The sequence below is a fragment of the Anas acuta genome, chromosome 17, assembly GCF_963932015.1.
Source record: "Anas acuta chromosome 17, bAnaAcu1.1, whole genome shotgun sequence".
In the NCBI taxonomy this organism is placed as follows: Eukaryota; Metazoa; Chordata; class Aves; order Anseriformes; family Anatidae; genus Anas; species Anas acuta.
In genome coordinates this window covers 2,080,714-2,095,057 of record NC_088995.1, presented here as the reverse complement: position 1 = coordinate 2,095,057, position 14,344 = coordinate 2,080,714, and the positions used below count along the sequence as shown (strand labels likewise).

At 55.6% G+C, this 14,344-nt stretch overlaps 2 protein-coding genes across 5 annotated transcripts in view; one reads left to right on the top strand and one right to left on the bottom strand.

The window, feature by feature from the left end:
• BRAP (BRCA1 associated protein) overlaps window positions 1–1,709 on the bottom strand; it is a 15,128-nt gene extending 13,419 nt beyond the window's left edge. Inside the window, exons 1-3 of the mRNA XM_068653672.1 lie at window positions 1,496–1,709; window positions 1,262–1,408; window positions 470–671 (exon numbers count right to left, since the gene is read on the bottom strand). Coding sequence (XP_068509773.1) covers window positions 470–671; window positions 1,262–1,408; window positions 1,496–1,577 — 431 coding nt within the window. The 5' untranslated portion in view covers window positions 1,578–1,709. The remainder of the gene's footprint in view (window positions 1–469; window positions 672–1,261; window positions 1,409–1,495) is intronic.
• ACAD10 (acyl-CoA dehydrogenase family member 10) lies at window positions 1,693–13,718 on the top strand. Of its 4 annotated transcripts, none has more exons than XM_068653670.1 (15): window positions 1,693–1,811; window positions 2,716–2,887; window positions 3,422–3,570; window positions 4,345–4,539; window positions 4,911–5,069; window positions 5,657–5,816; window positions 6,244–6,385; window positions 6,734–6,802; window positions 7,395–7,576; window positions 8,151–8,301; window positions 9,113–9,258; window positions 9,763–9,936; window positions 10,529–10,884; window positions 12,683–12,749; window positions 13,005–13,718. In XM_068653670.1, the coding sequence occupies exons 2-14, from the start codon at window positions 2,725–2,727 to the stop codon at window positions 12,743–12,745; spliced, it is 2,109 nt and encodes a 702-aa protein (XP_068509771.1). In that variant the 5' UTR covers window positions 1,693–1,811; window positions 2,716–2,724; the 3' UTR covers window positions 12,746–12,749; window positions 13,005–13,718. The 4 variants fall into 4 exon arrangements, with proteins under 4 accessions (XP_068509771.1, XP_068509769.1, XP_068509772.1 ...); XM_068653668.1 differs by having other exon boundaries at window positions 12,680–12,749; XM_068653671.1 differs by lacking the exon at window positions 6,734–6,802 and having other exon boundaries at window positions 12,680–12,749.
• Window positions 13,719–14,344: the final 626 nt, after the last annotated feature.

Sequence of the window (14,344 nt, the reverse complement as noted above, 5' to 3'; positions counted from 1 at the left end):
AATTGAAGCTGACAAGCCACAGATACTCAGAACTACTCCTAGAACAAATGAGCAATGTTTGTTACCATTTCAAATGCTCATTTTGTGTCTCCTGACAGCTCTCAGGCAGATCTGAAATGGAATTTCTCGTGCAATTGCCAGGAAAGGGAGTGGAATTATAAGCCCTGAAACACAGGACGAAGCCTCCTGCTTCAGGGAGCTCCTCAGGCCTGCCGCCAAGACCCTGCAGACCACAATTCAACTGCAGGATCCCTCGAGAAACTGTCTTTTTTCCCCCTTTTTTTTCAGGAACCCCATTTCTTACAGCCAGCCCCAAGCCAACCCTGAGCTCCAGCACCACCCCAGGCCCGTGGGTTTGGGTCACCCTTCCTGCCTGCCACAGCCTGGGGCGACCGACCCGCCCTTCCTGCTGGCCTCACGGCTCAGGAGCGTGGCTCCCAGGGAGCTGCCGTGAGTCAGGCATCCTTACTTTGTTTTGTACAGGTGCATGATGCCGTGAACGATTTCAACCGACGGATTCCCGCTGAAGAAGGAGATCTGGTCAGGGAGCTGCTTGGAAGGCGAGTCCGGAGCAGCCTCGCGCTCTTTGCTCTGCTCATCAGGGTTGGTTTTCTCTTCAGCAGATGCAGCCTCTGAAGATTTCCTTCCTTCCACGGCACCTTTTGGTTCATCTTTTACAAACCAGAAGCTTTCAGATTACTAACCACACACGAGAAACGCTCACTGTTCCCTGAGCACAGCCTGCAGGAACGCAACCAGACTGAGAAGTCAAACTGTGAGGAATCAAACTGTGCCCCTGGAAGGTGGCAGAACGAGACCTAGCTCAGCTTTTTGGTTCTGCGGAAAACTTGGGAGCTGCCAAAAGTCCAGTGAGAGTCCATAGCAGGACCCTGGCATGTGAGTTCTGACCTGTGCCGGGTTAAACCCTGACAGGTGGGGTCTGCTTGGTGCCAGGTTAAATCCTGCCAGCTGCCATTACCAGCACAGAGCAACCTGGACGGGTTTGCCACGCACAAGAAAGGTGACCACCATGGTGTCAGCTCCTCCTGCGCTGCTTTGGGGGCACCAGGGACACCACCACAACCTGGGCACTACCGTGACCAGGCACTCCTTCCCTTAAACCCCCCCAAAACCCAACCAACCCCCTGGAACCCCCCCTCTAAATACCAGACCCCACCACCAGGGAGCACCCCACGGGCAGCAGCAGGCTCCTGCCAGCACCGGGCACCCCCCCACACCCCCTCACACCCCCTGCCCGTACCTGCCCGCGGCCGGATGGTCTCGATGATGACATCGGTGAGCTCCCTGCGGCCCAGGTGCTGGTGCAGGATGGCCGCCCTCTCCCCGGGGCCCTTCCCTTGCAGGCAGGCCGGGGCCGCGCCGCTGCTGTCCGCCGCCATGTCGGGAGCTGTGAGGAGAGGAGGGGGGGGGGGGGGAGGTAAACATCAAGGCCTAGCTCCCGGTGTAGGCCCTACCGGGAGCAGGCCGCACTCACCGGCCGCGCTGTAGGCGAAGCCGGCGGGCAGCGGCGAGTGCTCGCCCAGCTCCAGGCGGATCACCACCAGCGACACGCTCATGGGTGGGCCCGGCACGGCCCCGCCCGGCCCCGCCGCCGCCTCCTTTTCTTCCTCCTCCTCCTCCGCCGCCGCCACCGGGAGCTCTGAGGCGCCGCTTCCGCCTCGCGCACCTCTCCCCTCTGACCCCGCCGGGTCACGTCGGCGTGATGACGTCACGAGGGGGCGGGGCTGGGTGGTGTGGGGAGAGAGGGGGCTCGCCGCAGGGGGCTGGCGTGGTTCTCGCGAGGTTTGGCGGTGAGTTCTCGCGAGAGTTGGCGCGCGGGGTGAAGCCGGAGCCGGGGCCTGGCAATGCCCGGCCTGAGGGGGGAGGGGGGGGGGGGGGGGGCTGTGATCCTGCCCGGGCAGGCCGCAGGGCTGGGCCTCGTGGCCCAAAGTGCTTTAAAATGGCTCTGAAACGGCTGCAAAACACCACAAAGTGTCCCCAAAATGGCCCCGACGTACCCCCAAAACGCCACACAGTGTCTCAAAATGGCCCCAAAGCTCCCAAACGCCACAAAGTGCCCCAAAATGGCCCCCAAAACGCCACAGAGTGACTCAAAATGGCCCCAAAGCACCCAAACGCTATGAAATGCCTCAAAACAGCCCACAATGCCCCCCAAAACACCACAAGGTGCCCCAAAACAGCTCGAAATGCCCCCCAAAACACCACAAGGTGTTCCAAAATGGCCCTAAACGCCTCTAAAAAGCTCCCAAACACCACGAAGTACCTCAAAATGGCCTAAAATGGCCCCCAAACACCACAAAACAGCCCAGAGGGCCCCCAAACACCTCAAAATGCCCCCAAATGCCTCAAAATGCCCCTAAAACACCCCAAACCACCACAAAACAGACCAAACTACTTCAAAACGCCTCAAAATTCCCCTAAAATACCCCAAAGCCCCACCAAATGCCCCCAAACATCTCAAAATGCACCTAAAACGCCCCCAAACACCACAAAACGTCCCAAAATGCCTCAAAATGTCCCAAAGCACCCCCGAAACGCCCTGAAACACCTCCAAACGCCCCCAAACGCCTCAGTCTTTTCCCCTCCCGCCTGCCCCTTAGCACCCCGCAGCTCAGCCCCGGTTCCCCCTCAGAGCCCCGCTGGGTGTCAGGCGCTGCCCTGGCCATCGCTGTGACCCCTTTGATGTTTCCACAGGGCCAGGACATGTTCCTGAGGCGCGCTGCCCGCTCCCCTTTCCCACGTTGGGCCGTGGCCCCGCCACACGCTGCCTCAGCCCGGTGGATGCGATGTGGACGCAGCCCTTACAGAGCCGTGGTCTGGGACGCGAGCGGGGTGCTCCTCCCAGCCCCACACAGGACGGCCACGGGTGCGTGCTCTCATTTCTCATCCAGTCTTCTCGTTCCTGTGCGTGTAGGTAAAATCCGCTTCAAATGGCGCTGGCGGTCGGCTCTGCAGCGGGTGAGATGTTGGAGAAGCTGCAGAGGCTGCGATGGTCACCGCTCGCTGTGCTGCGTTCCCGATTGCGCCATCAGAAGCGCTAGAACTGGCAGCAGCTGGCAACCGTGTTGACATCTCCAGGCCAGGGCCAGGCCACTTCTGGTGATAAATCAGCCCTGTAATGGCACTGGTTGATAGCACCTAACGTTGGCACTGCCCTGCAGGACACAAAGAGCTGTGTTTTTACCCCAAGGGTACCACGCCAAAAATAAAGACGGGGTGCTTTGGCTGGGGAAATGCTAAACCTCTTATCTCTGTGTCTAGGTAAATTATCTCAGCCCATCACATCGGTTCTCATTAGTCTTATCTGGCAGGTTTCAGGGTTGCAGAGGGATTTGAAGCAAGTTTCCCAGTTCTGATGATGCCATATGTGATCTTTCCTGGCTTTCTTTTCTTTACATAGACTGGGAGGCCCAGAATTGTATTCCAGCTGGCACCATCCAACAAGCTGTAACCTCTGGAGGGGAAAACAGTCCCTCTCTCAAGTACTCAAGAGGAGAGCTGACGACTGTGGAGTTCTTGCAGGAGCTGGGACAGCAGTGCTTTGAGATTGTAAGCCAGCTACCCCTTCCTCTCTTTGTGCTTCCTGACTGCAGGGAAATGGGTACTGCAATGTGGGAACCTGGTGGTTCAGTAAGGAAAGAAGAGCTTTTAAAATAAATCCTTCAAGGAAGGGTTTGGATTTACCACCTGGGAAGCATTGCTGTCTGATCAGGGCAGACTTCTCACTGCCATTATCGTTCTGCTACCCAGGCAGTATTGTGAGCAGAACTTGCCTTCACTTCCACCAGCCTCCTCCTCCATATTTCATAGCTTTCTGATCTGAAGACACCTCTGGGATCACCTGAGATGAGAAATCAGAGAATCAAAGGCCAGCTGAAAGGCTTCTGCTGCTAGTTCATGCATGAATGTGCTTGACAGATGGAGACAGTGGTCTCCGAGTAGGGTTCTTAAGATCAGCAGAAGCCTGATGAGGGCTTTTTGAAACATCTGAAATGCAGATTCCTTTCCCTCCTGTTGAATGATAATCCAGTATTTATCTCTAACCTGCCTTGATTCCATGACAGGATCAGTCTTAGCCTATTCCTCTTTGCCAAAATCGGCTCTTTAGCTTTGCCGCTTCTGTAGAATTAGTAATCTGAGAACCAGATTTGGCCTAAGCAATTTAGCTGGGAGATTCACTGTCTGCCTTCTGCTGCCAGAGGAAGCGGGGCAGCAAGATAAGATGATCGGGCAATCTACCTACCCAACCGCTCTCATTCCCCTTCCTGCTCAAAAACCATTTATGGCTAATTATCATTCTTGGGGGTTTCTCTGGTTTCCTAGGCAAACGTCTGTGTTCCAGTGGACTCTTTTCTCTCCAACTTAATCAGACATGAGATGATAAAACAGCTCCCCACAATGGCAGAAGCCGTGCAGTGTATCCGTGCGGAAGGCCTTAAGACAGCTCTTCTGAGCAACAGCTTCCGTCTGTCAAACGGGGAGAGCTTTCTGCCCCTAGACCAGCAGCACTTCGATGTGGTAAGCCTGGGTGGATTACAAGATGCTGAAGCTAGGTCTGTAGAGAGCAGCAACAAATACTTTACGTGCAGGTAGCAAGGGAAAGGCTTCCAGCAGCACCAATTAGCAGATGTACAATTAGCAGTCAGTGAAGACATGTCCTGGCACAGCTTGCTCTAGTGCCTGAGCCCTGAGGAGGGTCTGAGTGAGGGGCAGGTGCTGGTGCACCTGAAAATTCATTGCTTAATGCCCACAAAACCCCACGTATATATGTAAGAATATTTTGTGTATATGTAAGAGTAATTTGTGGATCCAAATTTGGGCAGATGATGTCCTCCACAGACGTTGTGGTCACAGCAGGCGCGTGCACAACCCTTTGCTTGTCGCCACAGGTAGTTGAAGCTCATCAGGAAGGAAAGTGCAAGCCAGATCCTCGTGTCTACAAGCTGTGCTTGGAGCGCTTGGACGTTCAGCCTCAGGAATCCATCTTCCTCGACAGCAGCAGCCAGAGCCTCCAAGCAGCAGCCCAGCTCGGCATCAAAACAGTGAAGGTACGAAGCAGTGGAACCAGGTCAAGCTGTGGGCACGGTTTCTAAGCCCAGCAGCTGTGTTTGACTGGAGTGGCCCAGGATTTCCAAATGGAAAAGTGGCAGACTCATGTTGCCAAGCCTTTTGTTTCAGCCTGTCCTTATTCCTCCAGGATGATTTATTAAATAATACACTTCTGGAAATTGAGGCTTCAAGAATCTGTCACCTGGGCAATGGTTAACGCTCAGGCTTTGGAGATAGAGAGCACAGGGGTTTTACTTGCGTGAGGGGACCACTGGGATAAGGGAAAGTACGGGACTGGTGGGAAGAGCTCCCTGGGATGGCACATGGGGAATTCCAGCTTTTATCCCAGCCCAAGCTCACAGTGCCTATGTCACTGTGAAAGGTACATCGTGGGGACAGAGAGCAAGGTGGGAGGCTCAGCGAGTGCTGGTAAAGGCACTTGGTGCTGGCTGAGGCTGATCACTGAATTCCTGCATGTCTCAGTGAATCAGAGCCATTGGGCTCACAGGTAAATGCTTCACAAGCATGCAGAGCTCCTTCTTTCCTAGGCAATTTTATCTTCTAACTCCCTCCCTCCTGCTTGCAGGTCGATGATCTAGAAGTAGCACTCAAAGAGCTGGAAACCCATCTGGGCTTTCCTTTACAAGGCTTTGTGCCATATACTTGTTCAGTGAGACCAAGCATGGAGATTCCAAAAGATCGTCTGCAAAAGTACCTTGAAAATGTCTTCAGCGACCAGGCAACAGGTAGTGCAGCACTTCTTGCTCTTCAGCCTGAACGCTCACATATCCTGGAGCCTTTGGCTCTTTCTGTCCCATGGCAGATGGATTGAAAATAATATTAAGGAAAAGTTCCTGAACTCCAAGCAGGCATTGCAGCCACTCAGGTTTCAGTGATCTGTCACTGCTGGGCTGGGAAACAACATTTTAGGACTTCATTATTTGGGAGGCACTGAGCACAAGTTGCCAGGAATATTCCTGACCTGAGTCCATCTGTGAGCTGCTGCTGTGCTCTGCAGGTGTCTGTGGCTGAGCAGCAAAGTGTAGGTTCCTGATTGCTACAAATGAGTTTCCAGAACCAAGCATGGGAAGGGAAAGTAAAACCTGTAGAAATGGTGAGAAATAATCCCAGATATTGCTTCTGTCTGCTGCCCCTCTGCTCTGATCTCTCCAGGTCCTCTGGTGTTACGGCAGTTTGGCCGTGGCCAGGCTGCCCGGACCTTTTACGTCAGGTTTGGAGGTCGCTCGCTGGTGCTGAAGAAGGAGTTCCCCGAAACCCAGCTTCCCCCAGGCCCTGCTGTCAGCAGAGAATACAGGTGAGAAGGCAGCTCTGCTCCTCCTGCCAGCTGACTGGCACACACTGCAGTCCCAAACCAGCTTGCTGTGCCGGAGATCTCTGCCTCGGCAGCAGAGCAGCAGCACTCTTGGAGGTCTGTGGCAATATTCCTGTGATTTCCAGAGTGTATCGGATTGGTCTTGAGCCTCTGAGCCAAAGATTTTGGCGTGCTTCTCTCCCCCACCTCGAGTCACCTTACTTTAGTGTATGTAAAACTGAGCACAGGACTTGTTTTAATATTGTGCATCTGCCTAACAACAGTGCCGTTGGAGTATTGATTCCCTAATGCCTTTCTGTGCTGAATCAGCTCTCTGACTTGCCCTGGCAGGGTTCTGAAGGCACTCTCTGAGGCTGGTGTTCCTGTTCCTACTGTACTTGCTCTCTGTGAGGACAGCAGGTAATCTTGTCCCTCAGCTTTCCCTCCCCACTTAACAGCTTCAGCCGGATTCCCCCAAGAAGAGGGCAGCTTTCCTGTGGCTGTGCTGGCGTTTGCCATGCTCAGCTCCGTGGTAGCATCACTGCCTGCTGCTAACCAGCTGCTGGGATCTGCCCCGGGAGCTGCTATGTCTCCCAGCCCCAACTTCTAAATTGCACTGTCCTAATCAGTGTTTACCCATTCTTGGCTTGTTTTAGGCGCATCCTTGTTTTAGCAATTAATCAAAATGTTCTCTTCCTCTGTAAAAATGCTGTAGTGCTTCCCCCTGACTCGGTGTGCTCGGGTAAGGAGGTGATTTTTCTAACTGCCAGCTTCTGGGGGCTGGAGGGGCTGCACTGATCGTGCCACAGCCACGTGCCAACAGGCAGCACGAGTTAGGCTTGAGCCCAGGCCACAGCTGGGCACGAGCACCCAGGGAGCAGTGCTCTTGAGGCTGCTCCTCCCCTCGGAGTGCAGGTAAGGCCTGGGGGCTTCTTCCTGGTGCAGGTGAGACCTGCAGGTGGTAGGTAGCGGGATTAACCTCGGACACACCAGTTCCACTTTGCTTCCCCAGCACCCTTGGGGCACCTTTCTACCTGATGGAGCACCGCGCCGGCCACATCTACAGCAACGCCTCCCTGCCAGCGCTGCTGCCCAGCCAGCGGGGGGCTGCCTACGCTGCCATGAGCCGAGTCCTCGCCAAAATCCACAGCGTAGACCTCGGAGCAGCCCGGCTGCAGGACTACGGGGAGCGTGGTGAGAGAAGGCTTTGTGTCCCTGTCACTGTTTTCTCTTCCTGGGTAGCAGCATTTCAAGGGACAGGCTCAAGTACAGGACTTGGACCAGACCTGGGGAAAGCAAAGGTGTGCTGAAGAGTGTCTGAATCCCCAGGCCTCTTGGGGGGTGTGTGGAAAGCTGCTTGAAATTCTCCAGGTCTGTGTTTCCTGTTCATATACCCCAGAGCTTCCTGCCACCAGCAAGAGCTGCAAAAGCTGTAGGAGTGACTTGTTTGCTGCCATCTCTGAGCACACAAAACTCTGCTCAGCTCCTCCAGACTCTCTGCAGGGCTACCTCAGCTTCTCAGAGTTGGTGGAAAAGTTAAATTTTGGCCAGGATTTGGTTATTTCTGCCAGAATATCAAATCCAGTGCCCAGTTATGAATGTATGGGACCCCTGGGAATCACAACTAAACTCTTGTAGCTTCTCTCAGAGTGCTAGACTGAGATCTTCTTAGCTGTTGGACTGTTTCAGCACGTTTCTTTTATATATCTCTTCTGAAAGCTCCTTGTACGCATTCTTTTCCCTGAGAGCCTTCGTTCCCTCGTTACAGGTAATTACATTCAGCAGCAAGTTGATTCCTGGACAAAGCAGTATCGAGCTGTGGAAACTCATGTCATTCCAGCCATGGAGAGGCTCATCAAGTGGCTGCCTCTGCATTTTCCTGACTCTCAGGAGGTGACAGTTGTGCACGGTGACTTCAGGTACTGCTTGGCTGATGGCATTTCTGTGGAACACCTCCTAGGTGGCAGAGGGGGAGCAAAAGTGCTCCCGTATTTTCCCCCTGCTGATCCTCTCCCAGGAAAACTGGGGACAGAAACTGACAGCACAAACGCTGGTCAAATGCTGGGGAATCACAAACTGTGCCTGCAATCTTCAGAACTCAGTGCTGGTGCAGGTAGCAATGCTGTTTGGTGTTTGTAGACTTTGTGAGGCTGCTGAGGCGTTGCAGGAGGTACAGCAAAACCTGCCTGCTGCCAGTCTTAGACATCAAACCATCCAGGAGCGGTGTGGCTGGGGTCAGAGGTGCTCTCTGCACCCTGGCAGGATCACTGCCCTCTCTGTTTCATCCTCAGTGGGCTGCTGCCCTCTCCTGGGGGTCAAATTGTTGAAGGCTGTCCTACACACAAACTGCAGGGCACGACAGGGGAGGGCCTCGAGTTACTGCTTGCCCTTAAAGTGACCAAAAGATCTCCCTGGACGGGGACTTGCCAGCTTTGCTTTTTGGCCAGCCTGTCCTGGAACATGTTAATGATCCAAGGCCCCACATAGCTGGGTTTCGTTCTTCAAAGTGCAGTTCAGTTCACCATTAACCAGGGAGCTCACTGTTGAGTAATCTCTGTCCTCCCTGACCTGTGCTTGCAGAAATTGTATTTCACTTGCATAACCTCTCAGAGGACTCAGCAATTTTTGCACAGAGTGAAGAGCACTGGAAGGTACATACTGCTGCTGAGCCCTGGGATTTTTTTTTCTCCCTCTTGAGACTTTTCTGATCTCTTTTTCCCTCTGATGCAGGGTGGACAACCTGGTCTTTCACCCAGACAGGCCAGAAGTCCTTGCTGTCCTTGGCTGGAAGCTTTCAACTCTAGGAGATCCCATCTCCGATTTGGCGAATAACTGTATGGCCTTCTTCCTGCCACCTCACTTTAACACACCGAGAGGTACAGAGAGGGGCAAAGGCACATTTGACACACACAGAGAGGAACCAGAGTTCTGAAACAGATTAGCTCCTGCCCTTAGAGAGCTCAGCTGACAGTTGGCTCATTGCAGTTCAGAAGCGCTGTGGATCTTGTACCATATTCCCTGCTCTGCCCTTTCTCCGAAGACCCCTACATTCCTCCAGGGCAGAGCATTTTTCTGCACGTGCAGGTCCCTGTGCCACGATCACCCCATCCCCAGTTTGTCTCCTGCCTGCTGCCCGTGTGCTGAGGAAATGCCCCTGGTGTGAGCCCTGCTGTGTGCTCCACAAATCCTGCTTGGTGCTGGCCCCGTGTCCCTGCACATGGACCATTGTTAGCAAGCAGAACCGTGTTCAAAACTCAGTCTGGATTCTTCTCCCTCTCACTGCAGCCCCTGCAGGGCTCTGCCACAAGGCTCCTGGTTCCCCTAGGAAGCGCCGAGCTGCCCGCTGCCTGCTGACTCGTTTTGCCCCTCGTGTCTTCCAGGCTCGGCGAGGTGGGATCGGGGGCACCTGGGGGTCCCCACTGCAGAGGAATACTGCCAGATGTACTGCGGCCACAGGGGAGTGGAGCTGCCCGTGAACTTTCATTTCTACATGGCCTTTGCCTTCTTCCGACTGGCTGCAGTGCTGCAGGGACGCTACAAAAGCTCTCTGGCAGGTGAGGAGCCCAACCACGCGGCCCAGTTCTGCGCAGGTCTCTGAAATTTCGGGCAGTAAAGCAGAGCCTGGCGTGCCTGGGAGGTTGCTGGGTCAGCAGGAGAGCAAGGCAGCCTTGTGCTTTGAGGATAGCACATTTGGTGGTCCAGTCGTGTCCTGCAAACATTAAAAAGGTCCAAAGGGGAGCACACAGAGAGTGCTTCCCCTGCTGCAGCTTTTTTTGGTGGATGCAAGGTCTGTGTTTGCTTTTTCTGCTGATCAGAGGTTGTTGGGTGCTCACTTCTTTCTTGCGAGGACTGAGCAGATGCCAGAGCTCAGAGACGTGTCCTACAGGTGGAGCTCTCAGACTTCTGAAGGAAGCCCCAGCCTTAAAGCAACTGGGAAGCAGGGAGGTGGTGGGGGCTCTTGGTGCTGTTTATCTGCATACATCAGGTCTGCCCTGGGGAGTTTTTATCAGAGAAAAAGATGCTATTTTCAAATTCCTTGGAGAAGAGTCTCCCTGAGTCCTTCTGTGGTGGCGTGGACAAGGACACGTGGCTCTGTTTGGGATGTGGCCGTGTCACACGGGTGTCTTATTCTTCTCCTGTCCCCAGGGAGGCCAGCCCCAGGTGAAAGCCGCCCGGAGCACGCAGAGTTCGTGGCAGACCTGGCCTGGGACTTTGCCATCAAAGAAGGATTCCGTGTGTTCGAGAGCCTCCCTGCTGCAAAGCCTTCTGCACGGCATTACAGCACCTGGGCCAGGCAGGGGCCGTTCCTCAGCAGGAGCTGTGGCACCTGGCCGTGTCCTGGGGCCTCCTCTGTGCTCCAGATCCCCCCCATCACTTCCCTCAGCGGCCTCTTGGGGATGGCCCAGGGTCTTTACTGCAAGCTGGAAAGGATCTTGGAAGTCCAGTGGAGTTTGCTGATTTCCCAGCTCAGGTGGACTCTGCGACCTCTTCTAGACCTGAAGGTGAGGCATCTTCCTTCCTACAGCAGCTTTGCTCCCTTACACAAGGGTCGTGGCATGCCTCTAAGAGCCTTTGCATTCCTAATCAAATCAGACACTTGGTGCTCAGAGTCCCGTGGCTTGGAGAAATTGCTTGGTACGGAGTTCATATCCTAGGAAACAGCAGTTGCAGAAGCTGGCACTCCCTTCCCAGATGAGCAGGTTCTTGCCAGGCCAGCTGCAATAAATGGGGCTGCTCCCCCAAAAGCACTGCCACCAATGCTGATGGAGGCCCAGAAATTGGGACTTCTCATTCCTGTGCTGCCAGCCCAGTGCTTGTTCACTCCCTTCTCCTGGCAGGGCTGTCTCTGGAAGGGAAAGGCCGAGTTAACACCGAGTTAATGCTCTTTGTAACAGTTCCTCCTGGTGCACTGGCTGGGGATGACCCTTGGGTAGGGCAGGGAGCTGCTGGCATGCTCCACATTTCCTCGTTTTTGTTCTCTTAGCCTGCTCTCCCGGCAGGGGCTGTCCCTGCAGGCTCCCGTCAGCAAACAACTTATCCCTGCTCGGAGATAAGCATGTGATCAGGCAGAGCAGGCTCTGGGATGCTGCTTGGACTTTGGCCCTGAGCTCTCCTAAACGTAGCGGGTGCTGCTGCAGCCCTGAGTCCTCAGAACAGAGGGACCTTGGCTCTTTCTCGTGTGGTGGTGAGGAGGCAGAAAGCAGCTACCAAAAAACGTGCAAAAAACGTGCCCAGGCTCTGCTAACTGATTTCTCTGTGCTGCCACTTCCCAGTGCTGCTGGTGGACGCAGGGTGGCTCAGTGTGCCTGTGGCTCTGGGCTGGCTCGTGTTCCAAACAGATTTGCTGGGAGTGGTGTCGTAAGTAATCATTCCCAGAGCGTGTCGTGAAAGCAAACATCGCTCTCCTCGAGTTGCTGCCCAGATTGGGCTCTTAGCATACTCCGGTGACATTATCGAATGCGAGTGGGTTACTTAACTGCCTTGTAACTGCCAAAAAACCACAATCCGTCTGCTGCTGAGCCTTTCAGAAACGTTTCCTTGTGCTCACGCAGCAAAAACCAGCGTGTCAGGGTGCTTAGCAGCTAATCCCCAAGAAGATGGAGGAGAGGAAGCAGGCTGCAGGCAGTTTGGAAGTGCTGAGAGGAACACATCTCCTCGCCCTTCCTCCAAACACTTATCTTCACACCTGGGGGAGAGTTCTCAGGTCTTCAAGCCCCAGGGCTGCTGCTCTGTCCCTCCTCCATGCCCTGGGCTTGTGGTGGAGCCCCCTCATCCCTCTCATCTCTGCCTTCTCCCTGTCCATCCCACTGCTTTTTCCCTTGGCATCACCCTTGCCCGGTGTCAGCTGTGGAAGGACATTTTAAAGGCTGGGGGAGGAGGCCAGGGGTGGGGTGCTGCTGCCTGCAGAGAAAAGATAACAGCAGTGGGGCCTTAAACAGCTGAGCAGGCCCGGCCAAGGGCTGTCAGAGCACTCCCAGGCTGGGCAAGGGCCAAGGGAAAGGGCCAGCTGGCACTGCGGGGCAGGGTTTGTCCCTGCGAGATGAAATTCAGCTGAACACAGCAGTGCCTGGGCTGATCCTGCCATGCCCTGCACGGGAACGCTCAGGTCCCAGAGGCTGCCCATGCTCCCAGTTCCCCGGGGAGAGCTTCTCGAGGGGAGCACAGCAAAGCTCAGCCTCTCTCTGAGCAAACGTGAATGTGTGTGGCCGAAACAGCCGGCCTGTGGCTGCACTGTCACGGCTGGGGAAGAGCCAGGGGAGGACGGAGAAGGATGTAATGTGTCTCGTCCTCTTCCAGCAGGCAGAGTGCCAGAGCCAGAGCCGTGTCTCCGATGCTGACTGGGCAGGCCGTGGATCAGGCTAGCCAGGTGAGCAGGCACGTACACCTCTCAGCTGATCCTCCTGTGGCCCAGATAAAGCAGCAGGGGGACACCAGCCTTTTGGGGACAAGAAGACCACAGCAGGAATGTCACACAGGCATTGCAGCCTGGGGCCAAAGAGCCTAAGGGGATCCCCAACGAGGATAGGGCGTTTGGAAGGAGCTGGGGCATTTGCTGCCGTGCTTCCCTGCTCCTGCAGCCCCTTCCTTGCCCTGCATGGGCATGGATTTCACTCTCACACAGGTCTCTGGAGCAGAACATCGCAGCCGTGCAGACCCCAGCCCAGGCCCGAGCCCCACGTCCAGCTGAAGGTCCCACATCTGGCCGAAGGTCCCGTGTGCCCCGCAGGACAGCACGCTCCAAAACAGAGCTGGGGAACCTTGGATGTGAGACCAAACCAGCCCCTCTGGCGTGGGAGGGGTCGTGTTATCTGCAGCCTGGGAGCTTTTGAATTTCAGAGGCATTTCTGTTATCTGGCTCAGTGCCTTTATTGCCATGGGCTCAATAGCTGTGGGGCAAATTCCATCCCTGGGTCATGAGGCTGCAGGCACGGAGCCTTGCAGTGGGGAGAGCGGGGCCAGGGGTGCGAGTGCTGGGTTTGGGAATGAAGATGGAGCAGAGCCTCTCTCCTTCAGCACATCTCCAGCACCCCATGGGTGCTGAGGCTCCAGTGGTGGGGAACTCCTGGAGGACTTTGGCTTCTGGGGAGGCCCTGGAACTGGGAGGAACGGGGAGGACTTGATGGCTCCAGGGCTGTGGTGGATCTCTCTGGGTTTCCCTGAGGATCAGGGGTGACGCAGACCAGTGGGGGCTTCCAGTGCTCCACGCGGACCAGCAGCAGGGAGGACTGGGGGCTTGTGACTGTGCTAATTCCTGGGCTCTTTTCATGTTCTCTGGTATTAATTCAAGTGCTGGACATAATTCTTGGAATTCACCAGATTAAAAAGTTCAACTCTTCGGTGTCCTCTGCCCGTTTCGCTCCGGTTGGAAACACTCTGCTGGGGACGGTGGGATGTGGCAGTGTCCCTGCTCTGATGTGTGTGACAATGCCTGGTGCTGGCTCCCCCAGCACGGGCACACTCTCACAGCCCTATTCAGCTGCCAGGGGAACGAGGGGAGCTGCAGGAGGGCCCTTGGACAGCCGCGCTGGCTGCTCAGCACCGAGACCATGTGGCTGCAGGGGAGCCTTTGCAACCTGAGCTGCGCCTGCTGGAGCCGCAGGATGAAACCCGACCTCCCCCAGGCGCTGGGCTCTGAAGGGAGACTCGGGGAGCCTGCAGCTGCCTTTACGCCTCCCGCCGCCTCATCCTGCAGCGAGCGGGGTCCCAGCCCGAGCCTCGGAGGCTGCAGCTCCCCGGGGACGTCCCCTCGGTGCGAAACCCACGGCCGGAGCTGGGCTGGAGCCGCCGGGACCTGGGGAAGGGAGCGCTCGGGGCGGCCGCGCCGCGTGCCTCGAGCTGCACGTGCGGGGGGGCGAGGCGAGAGGGCGTGCTATGAATGGAAGTGGGCGTGGTGATGAATGGAAGGGGGCGTGGTTATGATTGGCGGGGGCGTGGTTATGAATGGAAGGGGGCGTGGCGAAA

Bases quoted from the DNA above. Each gene is read 5' to 3' on its own strand.
- ACAD10 (XM_068653669.1), top strand. From the start codon at position 2,725: ATGTTCCTGAGGCGCGCTGCCCGCTCCCCTTTCCCACGTTGGGCCGTG. The intron at 6,386-6,733 runs GTGAGAAGGCAG...TTGCCCTGGCAG, and splicing joins GCTGTCAGCAGAGAATACAG to GGTTCTGAAGGCACTCTCTG. The intron at 6,803-7,394 runs GTAATCTTGTCC...TTGCTTCCCCAG, and splicing joins GCTCTCTGTGAGGACAGCAG to CACCCTTGGGGCACCTTTCT.